Raw genomic sequence first — 12,729 nt, 5'->3', positions numbered from 1 at the left:
ATTTTCATCTACTCACTTTTTCTGATATTTGATAATGATACGTGGTCAGAAAATTATTTTCTTTGGAAAGTTTTTCAACGGCAGTTTTTAGTAACTCGACATACTTTTCTACAGCCTTCTCTTGTCCCCAGGATACTACTTCCTGTTCTTGTACAAGTTTAGATAGCTCAAGTGCACTAGCAAGCATCATCGGTTTTTGAGACGGTATCATGCGATCTCCAATTGTATTATGGAAATTAGCAATCTATAGAAAATATCAATAAAGCTAACTAAAATATAATTTTTGGAATATGTCAGAATATGAAGGTTATAGGCGTAGCTTTGGAGTATTTGAGCGTAAAACAAGTTCCTATATTTTCAATTTTGAAGGGATTTTTTATATAAAGTATAATTTCAAATTACTATATCCCTTCTGAAGAATCAATTATTATCAATTCATTTGAGTAAATGGACATGGAGCTCCAATCTGTTAACTCATAAAATTTGAAAATAATGATACTCGTACTATCTCTTCATCACATTACAAAAAAGGAGGTATCAAAGTAACAGATGAATTTATTTTTTTAACTTATTGAATACGAGTTAAATAATAGTTCCACTTTTGTTGAATGTGGTTGAATGTTATATAATGAGCTGTAAAAATAATCCATAAACCGTTTATTGCTCAAAATAAGACTTCTTATAGAAACCAAATAGTTTTATTTTGGAAACGGACACCAGTAACCAAGTATCGCATATATTAAGATTTTGAGTACGATTTTGAAAATGAATAAATTGAATAGATTTGAAATAGATCAAGAGGAACCTTCTCATAATTATAACATCGAATTCCAACAAAGAGAGTAGAGTATATGATAAAACATAAAACGATCACAAATGAAGAGAAATATTTTGTTTTGTAGCAATGAATATGAAATTGAAACAATGAGGATTTTATCTAAAAATGCCAGAAAAATAATATTCCACACAGTATCTTATAAATGCCTGAAAGAGTTACATAACTTGTACGCCTAGTTTCAAAACAAAAAAGTCAAGACACCGTAGATGTTAAATCATTTCATTTTACCAATAGCTGGATAAGTAGCGTTACAGAAATTGAGATCAACTTCAATTGCTGTGGATCGATATAATCGTTTTTGAATTTATTCGGTGATGAAATGCAATTTTAAATTTATTTACGAAGTTTCATACATAATTTTCAGAGCAACAATTACTCACACTGCATCTATCTAATATGTATCATAATCTGTATGTATTGAGACATGCATTAAGTTAGAATTTTAGGAACCGTTGGTGTTATTCATACTAATCACACTGTTCACATTACCACTACACTAACACTCATAATTACACTGCCTGACGCACGTTTCGATAACCAAGTTATCGTCTTCAAAGACTACAGGTAAACTCACTTTGCTCAATGTATCTATTCGTGAAATATGGTTCTGAAACTGCAGTAAGAAAAAAGCTTGTCACTCTTCAAAATTTGTCCATCGTCATAATAGTAATTCTGAACAGTGGTAAAGTGGAAATGAATAGGTTACGGATGAGGAACGATTGGAGGTTAGTCAATCTAAAAGACAAAGAAGTATGCAGGAAAGGGGTATTCGAACAGGCTATTAGGTGTTTGCAGACTCAGCAAAAACATGTGCGAAAAGAGTGAACTGAAATATAGGTAAAAGGGTCTCTTGTTTGTGTGAGTAGTCGTAGCTTTTGTTTCGTGACCTATCGGTTGTCAAAATTCTTTTCATTTGCCCAAATCTACCATTCTCAACAGATTCAGACATATGCGTTTAATATTAAAAAATATCCTACATTACCAATCAATGACCATTTCAAATTAAGCCTAATGGTTTCAATATTGATTGCTAGCCAAGACTAGTACTTTGGAGAAGATTAATAAAAAGGTTATCTTTCCAACTCGATTTTAATAAAATAATTAACCGTATTTTTCCAAAAAACCTCATTATGGAATAGTATAATTCACTAGAAACCTTCTAGTCGATGTCGCAAGTCAATTTTTTCCTATAAAATTTATCAAGAAATTAAAATGCGTTGAGTTTCCATTCCTTTATCATCCTCTATTACTCTGGAATCCTCCTCGCTTCGTTAAGGTTTAGCTTTAGTCGCTTTTCGCTACGGTTGTTTGATCACCATAAAGTTTATGTGTGTTTCGCATATTCGATTGGAACCTTTTTAGCCTTCTTCGGCAAGAGATGGCTCTAATCCAAGTGATCCTATCTCTTCTCTCAGTGGGTTGACCGATGACAAGGATCTGATTTTTAGATCTAGTTTTTTTGTATGTATGTGTGTGATTGAGTATTTTGTTATAAACCGAGAACTGACCTGAAGGGAACAAAACTTTTTTTAAGACAGTTATTCCTGTCAAAGTATAAAACTGATTACAACCAAAATTTCGAAATTTCATTTAGCTATGAAATTGAAATACTAAAAACCCAATACTAGCTCGATTAAAACCATCAGTAATTTGCTATAATATAATTTTTATTAGGGTTTCGCTTAATTGATTAGTGAGATAAGATGAGAAAATTCATATTTCACTAAAGTATAATATCACTGTATAATTGTAATTCAATCCAATATTCACCTGTTCTAAAACCCTAGCGAATCTCATAAATCTCTTAGCGTGTTCACTTGTTTCCACTATAACACTAGGAACGTGATATCCCATGGCTTTCAGCTGTCGCACTTCAGAAATTAGAATAACTAATCTAGGAGAGTAGTTGACATGCATTAATTTTTCTTTCGAAAATTCGACGACAGGATCTGTTTCTTTCAAGCTCAACGCATTACTTTTGATATAACCCGTTATTTCAGAGCTCCATGACTCGAAAAGTTCGTTATGTTGTTGTTTCAGATCTTTAATTAATCCGGATATTACTTCGTTAAGATCATCGTATCCTTGAAGGTCCTAAAAGTTATTTATTTTCAGTATTCTATTCCATCACATTAGTTATGAAAATACCTGTAAAAGTTTCTGAGCGACTTTTTGAGCCTCATTAGCTTTTGCTTCAAGTTGTCTTATCATTATAATATCTTTAACGACTTCTGGAGTATCATAACGTGTAGCGATCGTATAATTTTCTGACGTTGTTTGAGACTGAATTTGTTTTAGATAGTCATAAAGGGCCACTAGAAGAAACTGTCTTTCTAGAATTAATTCTTGTCGTAGTACTGGTCGATTCATTAATTCTGCATATCTTGAATATTCATAAATCAGCTGAAATATAGAATCTAATAAAACTCATTGGTGAATGGCAGTCTATGAAAACATAACACAGAAAACCTTCAGAACTTAACGCAATCAAGAGGCTTATAATTTTTGTAAACGTAATTTTCTCATTTTATGTATGATGATATATATATGAAATATTTTATTTTATTTTGATCATAATATCGGAGGAGAAAAACTATTTATGATTTGTTTTCATATTATTATTGAAAATAATTGTGGATCATAAATTAATGTGGAAACAATTTACGTAAAACATTCTTCAGGTTAATTGATAAGTTTGTGAAATTTCTAATATGGAGTCTGGAAGATGCTGAGATCATTGAATTTTCAATTGGAATTACTGAATTAAAGTCATCAATATCTTCTTTGAGAGACTCAAAAAGGGAATTCACTTTCTAGAACCAGAGTTTATTAGAGTTGAATCATCAATAATCTTCATTATCTCGTATTCTTATGTATCTCGTGAACTTTTTTAAGCATGGAGAATTTTAGTAATTATTTCGCCTTCTGCAAAACTAAGGTATGTGATATGTATTTAGTAACAGCATAATTTTCTGTGTGCTTTTGTTTTCTGACCAACTTTTTCTAGTTAATTTTGGTATACTCAGATAGTATTACCAAAAACTGTCTACTAAAACAGAATTGAACTGGAGATTCAGTAGATGTGGATTACTTTGGTAATTTATACGGAATTTGTTGACGCTGTTATCAAAAATTATCTGTTTCAAAATGTAAACACCCATGAGTCCTTTTGCAGTTTGTAGCAGGAGAAATATGACTTTAACATGCTCTTTATTAAAAATTGCTCAAATAACTTGATAATTCTTTGCTGTTAAATGGGGGAGATTGTCAAACAACAGGATGTTCCGAAACTTGAGGAAAAAAATTCCGAAGTGAAAAGATGACTTGAAAAAAATGCTGTGACTTTTTCATACGACCCCTCATTTCTGAATCATAGGCCTTTACGTATATTTTCTAAATTCTATTTTCTAATTCTATTATTCGAACATTATGAATACAACCTAAAGATGGTAAAAATGAATTTTTCAATCGATTTTTTAACAAAAAGGTACTCGATGAAATTTATTGCTTAAGAAATATGTAGATTTATAGATCGTTGTACATGTCAAGGAAAGGTACATTATTAAAATTATCATCAATAGTATTTTTTTATTGGAAAAACTTACAGAAGGATGGTATATGCAAGACCAGAAAACGCAAGGAACCACATGATCGATAGAATAAACTTCCATTGTAACGCTATAAGGCAGAATCTTGGAATGCTGTTGCAAGTTCAAAGAAATATCTTCCATAGAAGTCTGTGAAAGTGTGTAGAAGTGAAAGGTGCCCACTTTAAACATTCCTTATATTTTTTTTTGTTTTTATTTCGTAAATTGTAGTATAATTAGAAATTTTTGATTGTGTTTTAAAACCTTCCGTAAGCATTTTCAATAAATAATTACAATTTATGATAATTTTCTTCAGAATGTCTTTTTATGGCCAGCGGTTTCCTTGGTATGTAACTATATAAAAATTTACATATCTCTCAAAACATAAATTTTATCAGGTTAAACGAAGAGTATCTTTTTGTTGAAAAATCGATAGTTGAATTCATTTCTGCTATCTTTAGGTTGTCCCTGTAAAAGTTACGGATTGTTAACCATTGGGCATGAGCCGTCCCTGACCTCCAAATAGAAGTGTAGAATTATTTATTCCGTCAAACACCCAACACGGACATACGTAATCATCCATTGAAAATTCATAATGTGCGAATGTATAATTTAGAAAATATACTTCTGATTTCTTAATTTTAAATGCCTACAACTCAGAAACGGGGGTCATATGTTTCCTAATATTAATAAGAAATGCAATAAGGATATGAAACAACCTATTTCTACGATAGGATATTTTTATTATCTATCCACAGAAAGTACAGTTGTTTTTGTAAGAAAACGTCCTGTATAATCCACATCAACGTGTTGAAAAAGGTAGTCGGGTAATATTCTTATCACAATAGGACAACTTCTTTGGTTGAAAATGTGAACTCTAAAATGTATGGTTCAACTAAAAATTAAAAATCTATTTTTGGACATAATTTATTTTCAAATTTTACAACATTTGATGTAGTTCTCCATGAATTCAATTTATTTCAATGTATAACAATTGTTTGCATAATTCATGACATCACAACTTTTCAATAGTAACATAAAAACAAATCATCCCTTTTTTCTCCATTCTTAGTGATATGATAGAAAAACATTTTTTCTCTGTTAATATTATGAAAGTAAATAAAGATTATCAAAATTTCAACTGTTTCTGAAGATTTCCGAGATAAAAGATATTATACGACAAATACAAAATTATTTCAAAAATATACCCAGATTAAACAAAAAGAAAGGAAATACGACACTAGCAAAAAAACAGCTGTTCACAACTACTATCTGAAAGTATACTAACTTGTCTTGTATTGTGGTTCAGAGTGGCCAGTTGTTTCTTCAGTTTGATAGCAATTCGCTTTTCGGCAGGTTGTATCATATATTCGAATTGTTTCTCTGCTTTAGCCAATGAACAATTAGTATCTCCACTCAGAACCGAGACATCAATATCTTCAAATTCACATTAAACATCAGAAATTCATTCGAAATTATATTATTACCTACCTTTGAAACATTGAAGCATATCTTGAGTCTTAAGCTCCAGCTTCTCTTGAGATGTTAGGAGTTTAATTAGTTGCTTGTGGAGTGTTCGAATTTCAAGGATCTAGAAACAATCATAATCAATATATTTGAGTGTATCGTGTACTCTGAAAATAAATTTTTCAATGAAATATCAATGCTAATATTGTGAATGAGTATGGTAGAAATTCTATATCATTTTTAAGCGAAGTAGTGGAAATAGGTACACGAAAATAAAAATTTTTGAAGAAGAACCTGTGATGGATGATTACGTTTAAATTAATAAAGAGTTTGATTTATAAACACTGTTTCGATTCATCAAAATTTAGCATATTGATTAACGGAAAACATTAATAACAGTAGAAACAAAACGGTTAAAAACTGACATACTGTATATTGTGAACTGAAAAGTATGGAACAGCATAACTAAACGTACAAAATTATTTACAATAGGTGCAGAAAAAATTTATGAAATGGCATGAGATTGGAAAGTTCAAAAAGATAGAGCAAATATTTGAAAGTATGGGTAATTACAACAATTAATTTTGTTTTCTCACGGCATACCTTCCGTAAAACAGCAACTGTATTCGTTAATTCAAACGGTTGATAAACTTTGTCTTTCCAAGGGTTCAAACCATAATTTGGCCAGAAAATTTCGGTTAATTGCTTACAACTTGTTAGCCACTTGTCTCCTAGTGCTATTTCTTGAAACAAAGCTTCGGATATTTCTGAATACTCCGAATCCCATAAATTGTACTGTTTCAACTTGTGACAATGGTATTTTTGTAACTCAGATGCTGTAATATAATGAAACATTAATATCAAATATCAATTCAAGCATTTGAATTTTCCATAGAGAAATCCATTCAAATTTCTCCATTGGAAAAATATCGCTATAATTTTCTGGAATATGTACTTGGTATAGTACTGCAGAAATTGTATTAAATGGTCGTTGTACGCTCCTAATTTCAGAAAATTCTTGTATTTAGATTATCTCTTGAGTAGCAGTTGAACAGCTACAGAATTAGACTTTATAAAATAAATAACTGTGAAAGTAGTGATTGTCATAAATAAATTGAAAGAAAGCTCACTTGTGAACTTCAAGACGCTTAAAAATTGAACACCAACGTAAGCCCCCTTGTATAATTATACCCAAAAAAGAATCAGCAATACAAGAATGAATATCATAATCATAATATTTTATGATTAACTCCTCTTTTAAGAATATTTCATTGTACAAATAAGAACGAGTTTAACTATCATATTGAGCTTTGACTGCCTCAATCATTCTTTCTTGTAAAGCTGTAATATGAAATTTGTTCTTTCACTTCTACTGTCTTCTGACCTAACATCTTGATCTATTATATATATTACACTACAAGGGATGGAAGTTGAATTTTTGGTCCTGCGCAACAAAAGTTATTTAATGGCAATGTTACCCTTGCTACACACAAATAATCGTGCCATTATCATCTTCAATTAAGTTTGTAGAAACCATACCTATAATATCCATGATATGTTTCATTCTATCTTTTGGGTACGGCGGATCATTTCTCCATAAATCATCTAATACGCTATGTGACTTCTCTAACAGACTTTCTACGTCTGCTGTTGAAAGAGCATCGATAATACTAGAAATAAAAGAATTGTATAAAGACAAATTAAGAATTATTTTTATTTAAATATCTCTTAAGAGAATAAGTGAGTAACCTCTCACGATTTACACATTTTCCTCATTATCGAGATTCTAAAAGGATTAACGAAACAGTAGACTAAATTAAAAATGAGTAAGAGAATGGTCAAATGAATATGGACGATGCGAAATTTCCGTGATCTTCATACGTGCGCTTGTACAATGTACAGTGATTGTTGGATAAAACTGTTTTGCATGATAGGTCACTTATGAAACAGCTATCTGCATCAAAATCTCGCTCACATTTGAAATTGAAACGAATGCTCGATGTCTCCTATCATAATAATAATGAATTTTTAGATCGATATGTCACAGTAGATGAAACACCATTATACTACAGAAACAAACATACAGTTAAAGCATGGACTCCATCCGAGGAACGTGCTCCCAATGAAGGAAACACAATTTTTTTCGAACAATAAGCTCATGGCCTTAATGTCAATCTTCATTAATTATTCAAAAAAAGGAATAATTGCATAACGATTTATTGCTTCATTCACTATACTTGTCCCTCCGAGAAAAATGTACACAAACTTGTATTTTCCGGAGCTTCTAAAAGATTATTTTTTGGATGATTTGGAAAAATTGAGAATCTTCTGCATAATTAAGGTAGATTATGTTGAAAAATATAATAAGTTCTTACAGGAAAGAGAAAAATCATCATCGCTGCAAGACTTCCTCTTAAGTAGTATATAACATTAATTTACATCAATTAGTACTGATGGATCACTCGTGAAGTTAGATGAAAAATAAATATTAAAACGCACCTAAACTCTCCGGCTATTGTACTCATTGAGTCCTTAAAGAAGGTACAAGCACTTTGGGTCAATCTATCCCTTTTAGATGGTTTCATAGTACTCCAATACGTAATTTCATGTTCCAGAGAAGTAACTACTATAAAAAAAGAATGAGAAACAGTATACCAGGTTATGATTACAAGTGTTATCAATGAAATAAATAATGTCTTATTAAATGTGATCAGTGGAGCTATAATTTATTTATGAAGAGAACCTGGTGGATACTGTTGCAGTATATGAACCTCCAGTGATTTGATTTATTGTTCAGTAAATTAGAACTGCTCTAAAAATAGTAGTGGAATGGAAAGTGGACTTTCAATATTATTTCCATTCATCATATAATATCTTTTAAAAGTTAGTATGTTAATGAAAGCCTTACGGAGCAAGTTTTCTTTCGACACATTCGAAATATTCGTAATTAAAAGTAATCTCAGAATCCACTATAATATATGCCATAGTTGGGGATCCTCTTTACCATTAGAGGCCACATTTTAATTTGGCAGTAATAAGAGAAGCCTCATAAGCTGATTTGCCTACGAAAGTGACTTTGTGCAACTATTATAGTATATTATAACCAAAAAACTCACGTAGACCGCAGGTTCCCCTCCTCTGGTATATGCTATTCATATTATAGCTCCTCCTACGAAGGAATACCTCATTTTTTTACATGCCATATTCGAAGAGAAGCATCGTGTTACTTGATCACCCAGAGGTGCAGATCTTACTATTAAATTTTATGGTTGCAATCTTACATAAAAAGAAGTCTATGCTGTGTAAATCGTGACCCAACGGCCACTAAATACGATAATTAATTCCATCAGATGTTTTCCATTGTGAAACGGTGTACCTCGTGACTTCGAAGGTATTCCAAGTAAGCACATTTATACTAATTTAAGATTTAATCAATTTATTTTTGTTCTAAGAGTGTGTGGTTCAAGTAATGGTCTACCTTTCAGTTATTAATACTTCGTCAAAACTAAATTAGTCTTACCAGCATTTATGTTCCACTATTGCCTTCCCGATAGACCAACTACGTTATAACAAAACTGTAATGAGAAATATCAGCATACCTGTCAACGAAGAATAGTCAGATATCTGCTGGTCGATCAGTTTAGTTGGACGATCCGTGAAAATAGCAGATCGAAGATCATTTTGAAGAATTGTGATTTGCTTTTGTAACGATGATTGATCTTTCTGCAAAACATGGAATGTAGATCTTAGGGATTATCTGCTCACTCTGATTGTATGCATACTTTTCCAAATAAATATATGGTCGTATTCCAAATTGGTAATAAACAATTTATCATGAAGATATCATGGGAAATCTCAGTGATGCTTGGAAGATTATTTTATATAATTCTATTCCGAGAACGAAACTGGGAGATGAGGTTTATTTATAGAAGTGACTCTATGAAAATTGGTAAACTTTATAAAAGAAAATGTGAAACAATTTGCTTATGTTGATGTGTGATATGAAAATATTTTGCGTCAATTCTTTCAGTTAATGAATGAATAAAAACGTTTCTGAGGCCTGGTTGATTTAATTCATTATTCATTAATTTTTTTTTGATGATTAACAAATAATCAATCCATGATTTTGTTTTATCAATTTGATTTGGTGTCAATAAATGAAAATAAAACGGTTAGGTATTTCTATATTGTAAAATATTGTAGTATTCAAACTTCTTTTACTCCACTATCTAATTATTTGAAAAAAGTTTTATACCAAAACAAATACTATATCAAAAACACATGAGATTTCCAAGAAAAAATATAAAAGTTCCTAACGAATATGTATTTCTTTCGTTAGAAGTAGTTTCTTTATATACTTACAAATATTCCTATTTGTATATGAGAGAATATAGAGAAATATCTCAAAACGAATTTGTAAAAGCTATAGAACTTACAACAACATACTTCAAATATGAAAATTAAATATATAAACAACGGATGGACTATGGGAGCTTCCATATCAAGTGTTATAGATAGCAAAATTAGTAATGGTAGATCTTGAGGAAACGAAACCAACTTGATCATGAAGATATTTGAACTTCACTTCAGGTCATCCTATGTCTCGTAAAATATCAGTGATAATAATTTTGGCTGATAGATCCGGAATTTAGATGCTTAGCTATTTAAAGAGCAAAAACTACATTGAAAGAAAATAATTATCTGGAAAAAATGATGAATAACATATTCTAGAAAAGGATAAACTATGATCAATTGAGTACAAAAACTATCAAATCATTTCAATAAATATTAGTATAAGTATTAAAGGATATAATACATTATCCAAATAATTGACCTAACACCTGAAAACAAAAGAAGTAATATTATATATCAAGTGCCTTGTCAAGATTTTGACGCTATCTACATAGGGCAGACAATCCAGTATTTAGAAAATAGACTAAAAGGTCATCAAAACAATAAAAAAATAAAACTACATTAACGAACGCCGAAATATCAAAAAAGCATAAATTCAATTATGAAAATCTGAAACTTTTTGGAACGGAATCAAACACAAGAAAAAGAGAATTTTTAGAAATAGTTCACAATAATAAGAACCAGAAAGCTATCAATAATGAAAAACACCTAGATAATTTAGAAGCTTTATTTTGTATATACACGAATAATTTGACTGATAGCTACAACATATTTTTGAGATGTTAAAACTAAGGAAAGACTTTTTATGTTAAAGCAGATTCCTACTTTGATTTTATAGTTATATTATGTTTTATATTTTGATGAAGACCGCAACAGATCGAAACGTCAAATTTTTATCTATGATTAAAAAATTAAAGAAATATTTATATGAATTCGCTTAATCTTAGAGTGAGTTTCACTACAAATGGATATTTCTTTTTATTACCTGTTGAAGCAATGGAGAATAGATATTCAAGCTCTGATATAAAGCTAGAGCTGGAGTACCAGATAAAGTTGTAGTTTGAACGTGTTGCAACAAATGTTCATCTGCGGGTATATGTGGTTTGTATTTGTTAAAAATCATAACCATTTCATAATTTTTATTCAAAATCTAAAAAATACGACATTCTTCATTTTAAATATACAAAAAATTCCAATTAATTGAATTATTAAAAGTATTAAATTTTTGTTGTAATAATTATAAATATATAATTTGTCAACTTCAATGTTCTTCTCAATAATTGATATATAAAATTTCATATTCAAGGAAAAAATGGAAAGAAATCAGGTACTCACTGTTCTAAAGAACTTAATTCTTTTATTCAAGTCTACTTCCTCAATAATTGCGTATAAAGTAAGAACATTTTCCATCTCTAAAAAATTCTGAAGCTCTTGCATACCGATTATATCTTTGTCCCAACTATCCTCTAAAAACGTGGTTCCCAGCTGTAGACCTCAAAATATATTTTATTTTGAAAGCATTCCATAATTTACCAAATATATCATGTATAAATAAATTTCATATAAACTAATCAATTATTTTTCTTATATTTTGACCTCCATGAGTTTGGTAGTACATAAAATTGAATTGTAGATTTGAGAAGGAAAATTTTAAGTTTCTACTAAAAATTATCCAACGTAGAATGTATTTGAAACACAATTATTCAGTTGAAATAATTTATTAAGACAAAAGACTATTGGAACTATTTCTTTAAATTAGAAAATTTTTTAGAAACTCGTTTATTAGAATGCTGCTAGTCCAAACATAATTCAGTGTCTACTGTTTTGTTAAGTCTACAATAAATTACTTCTAAGTTTATAGTTATCAATTGAAGCATAATACACAGTAGCTAAGTAGCATTATATTTGAAAAAAATCTTACCAACAATCTTTATAAAATACTTTTTCGCAAAATCTGACATTTTCTACGATCTCACTTCAAAGATTACACGTAAAAGTCAGCAACAAACAGGAAATTGCTTTTGTTTGAACGAACCATTTCCATAGCAACGGATACGAAGACTTGCTAACTATACGAGTATAGGGGGGACTTTTTGTACATACTTTAAAACAACGTAAAAGTATTACATATAAGATGCGGGGTTGAACAGAAAAAATTTAACACCAAGAGAACACCGTGTAAAAATGAGTTTTTGAACCTTTTTTCAATACATCAATTTAATAAATCAACCTTGCGTTTTACATTGTAAGAAAATTTCTCAAGCAATTGATGTTCTATCCTAACTAAAATATTAGGTAAAAATAAACGATTCCCACTTAATTTCATATCGTATATAAAAATTATCAGTTTCTTATTGACGCCTGTCGAAATTTCTAGCTAAAGTACCTGGAACGGATCGACACCTTTAATTTGGATTGTATTTT

At 30.2% G+C, this 12,729-nt stretch overlaps 1 protein-coding gene across 1 annotated transcript in view; it reads right to left on the bottom strand.

Moving 5' to 3' along the window:
* The window catches only part of LOC130443532 (cytoplasmic dynein 2 heavy chain 1), a 71,113-nt gene extending 58,847 nt beyond the window's left edge, over positions 1–12,266 (bottom strand). The window contains exons 1-12 of the mRNA XM_056778283.1: positions 12,227–12,266; positions 11,637–11,798; positions 11,291–11,391; positions 9,492–9,615; positions 8,392–8,518; positions 7,432–7,562; positions 6,496–6,728; positions 5,917–6,016; positions 5,714–5,862; positions 2,987–3,241; positions 2,609–2,932; positions 17–244 (exon numbers count right to left, since the gene is read on the bottom strand). Coding sequence (XP_056634261.1) covers positions 17–244; positions 2,609–2,932; positions 2,987–3,241; positions 5,714–5,862; positions 5,917–6,016; positions 6,496–6,728; positions 7,432–7,562; positions 8,392–8,518; positions 9,492–9,615; positions 11,291–11,391; positions 11,637–11,798; positions 12,227–12,266 — 1,974 coding nt within the window. The remainder of the gene's footprint in view (positions 1–16; positions 245–2,608; positions 2,933–2,986; positions 3,242–5,713; positions 5,863–5,916; positions 6,017–6,495; positions 6,729–7,431; positions 7,563–8,391; positions 8,519–9,491; positions 9,616–11,290; positions 11,392–11,636; positions 11,799–12,226) is intronic.
* Between the last annotated feature and the right edge of the window lie 463 nt (positions 12,267–12,729).

Source organism: Diorhabda sublineata, chromosome 1 (assembly GCF_026230105.1).
Source record: "Diorhabda sublineata isolate icDioSubl1.1 chromosome 1, icDioSubl1.1, whole genome shotgun sequence".
Lineage (NCBI taxonomy): Eukaryota > Metazoa > Arthropoda > Insecta > Coleoptera > Chrysomelidae > Diorhabda > Diorhabda sublineata.
The sequence above is the reverse complement of the archived record's forward strand: the minus strand, read 5'-3'. Positions and strand labels throughout refer to the sequence as shown.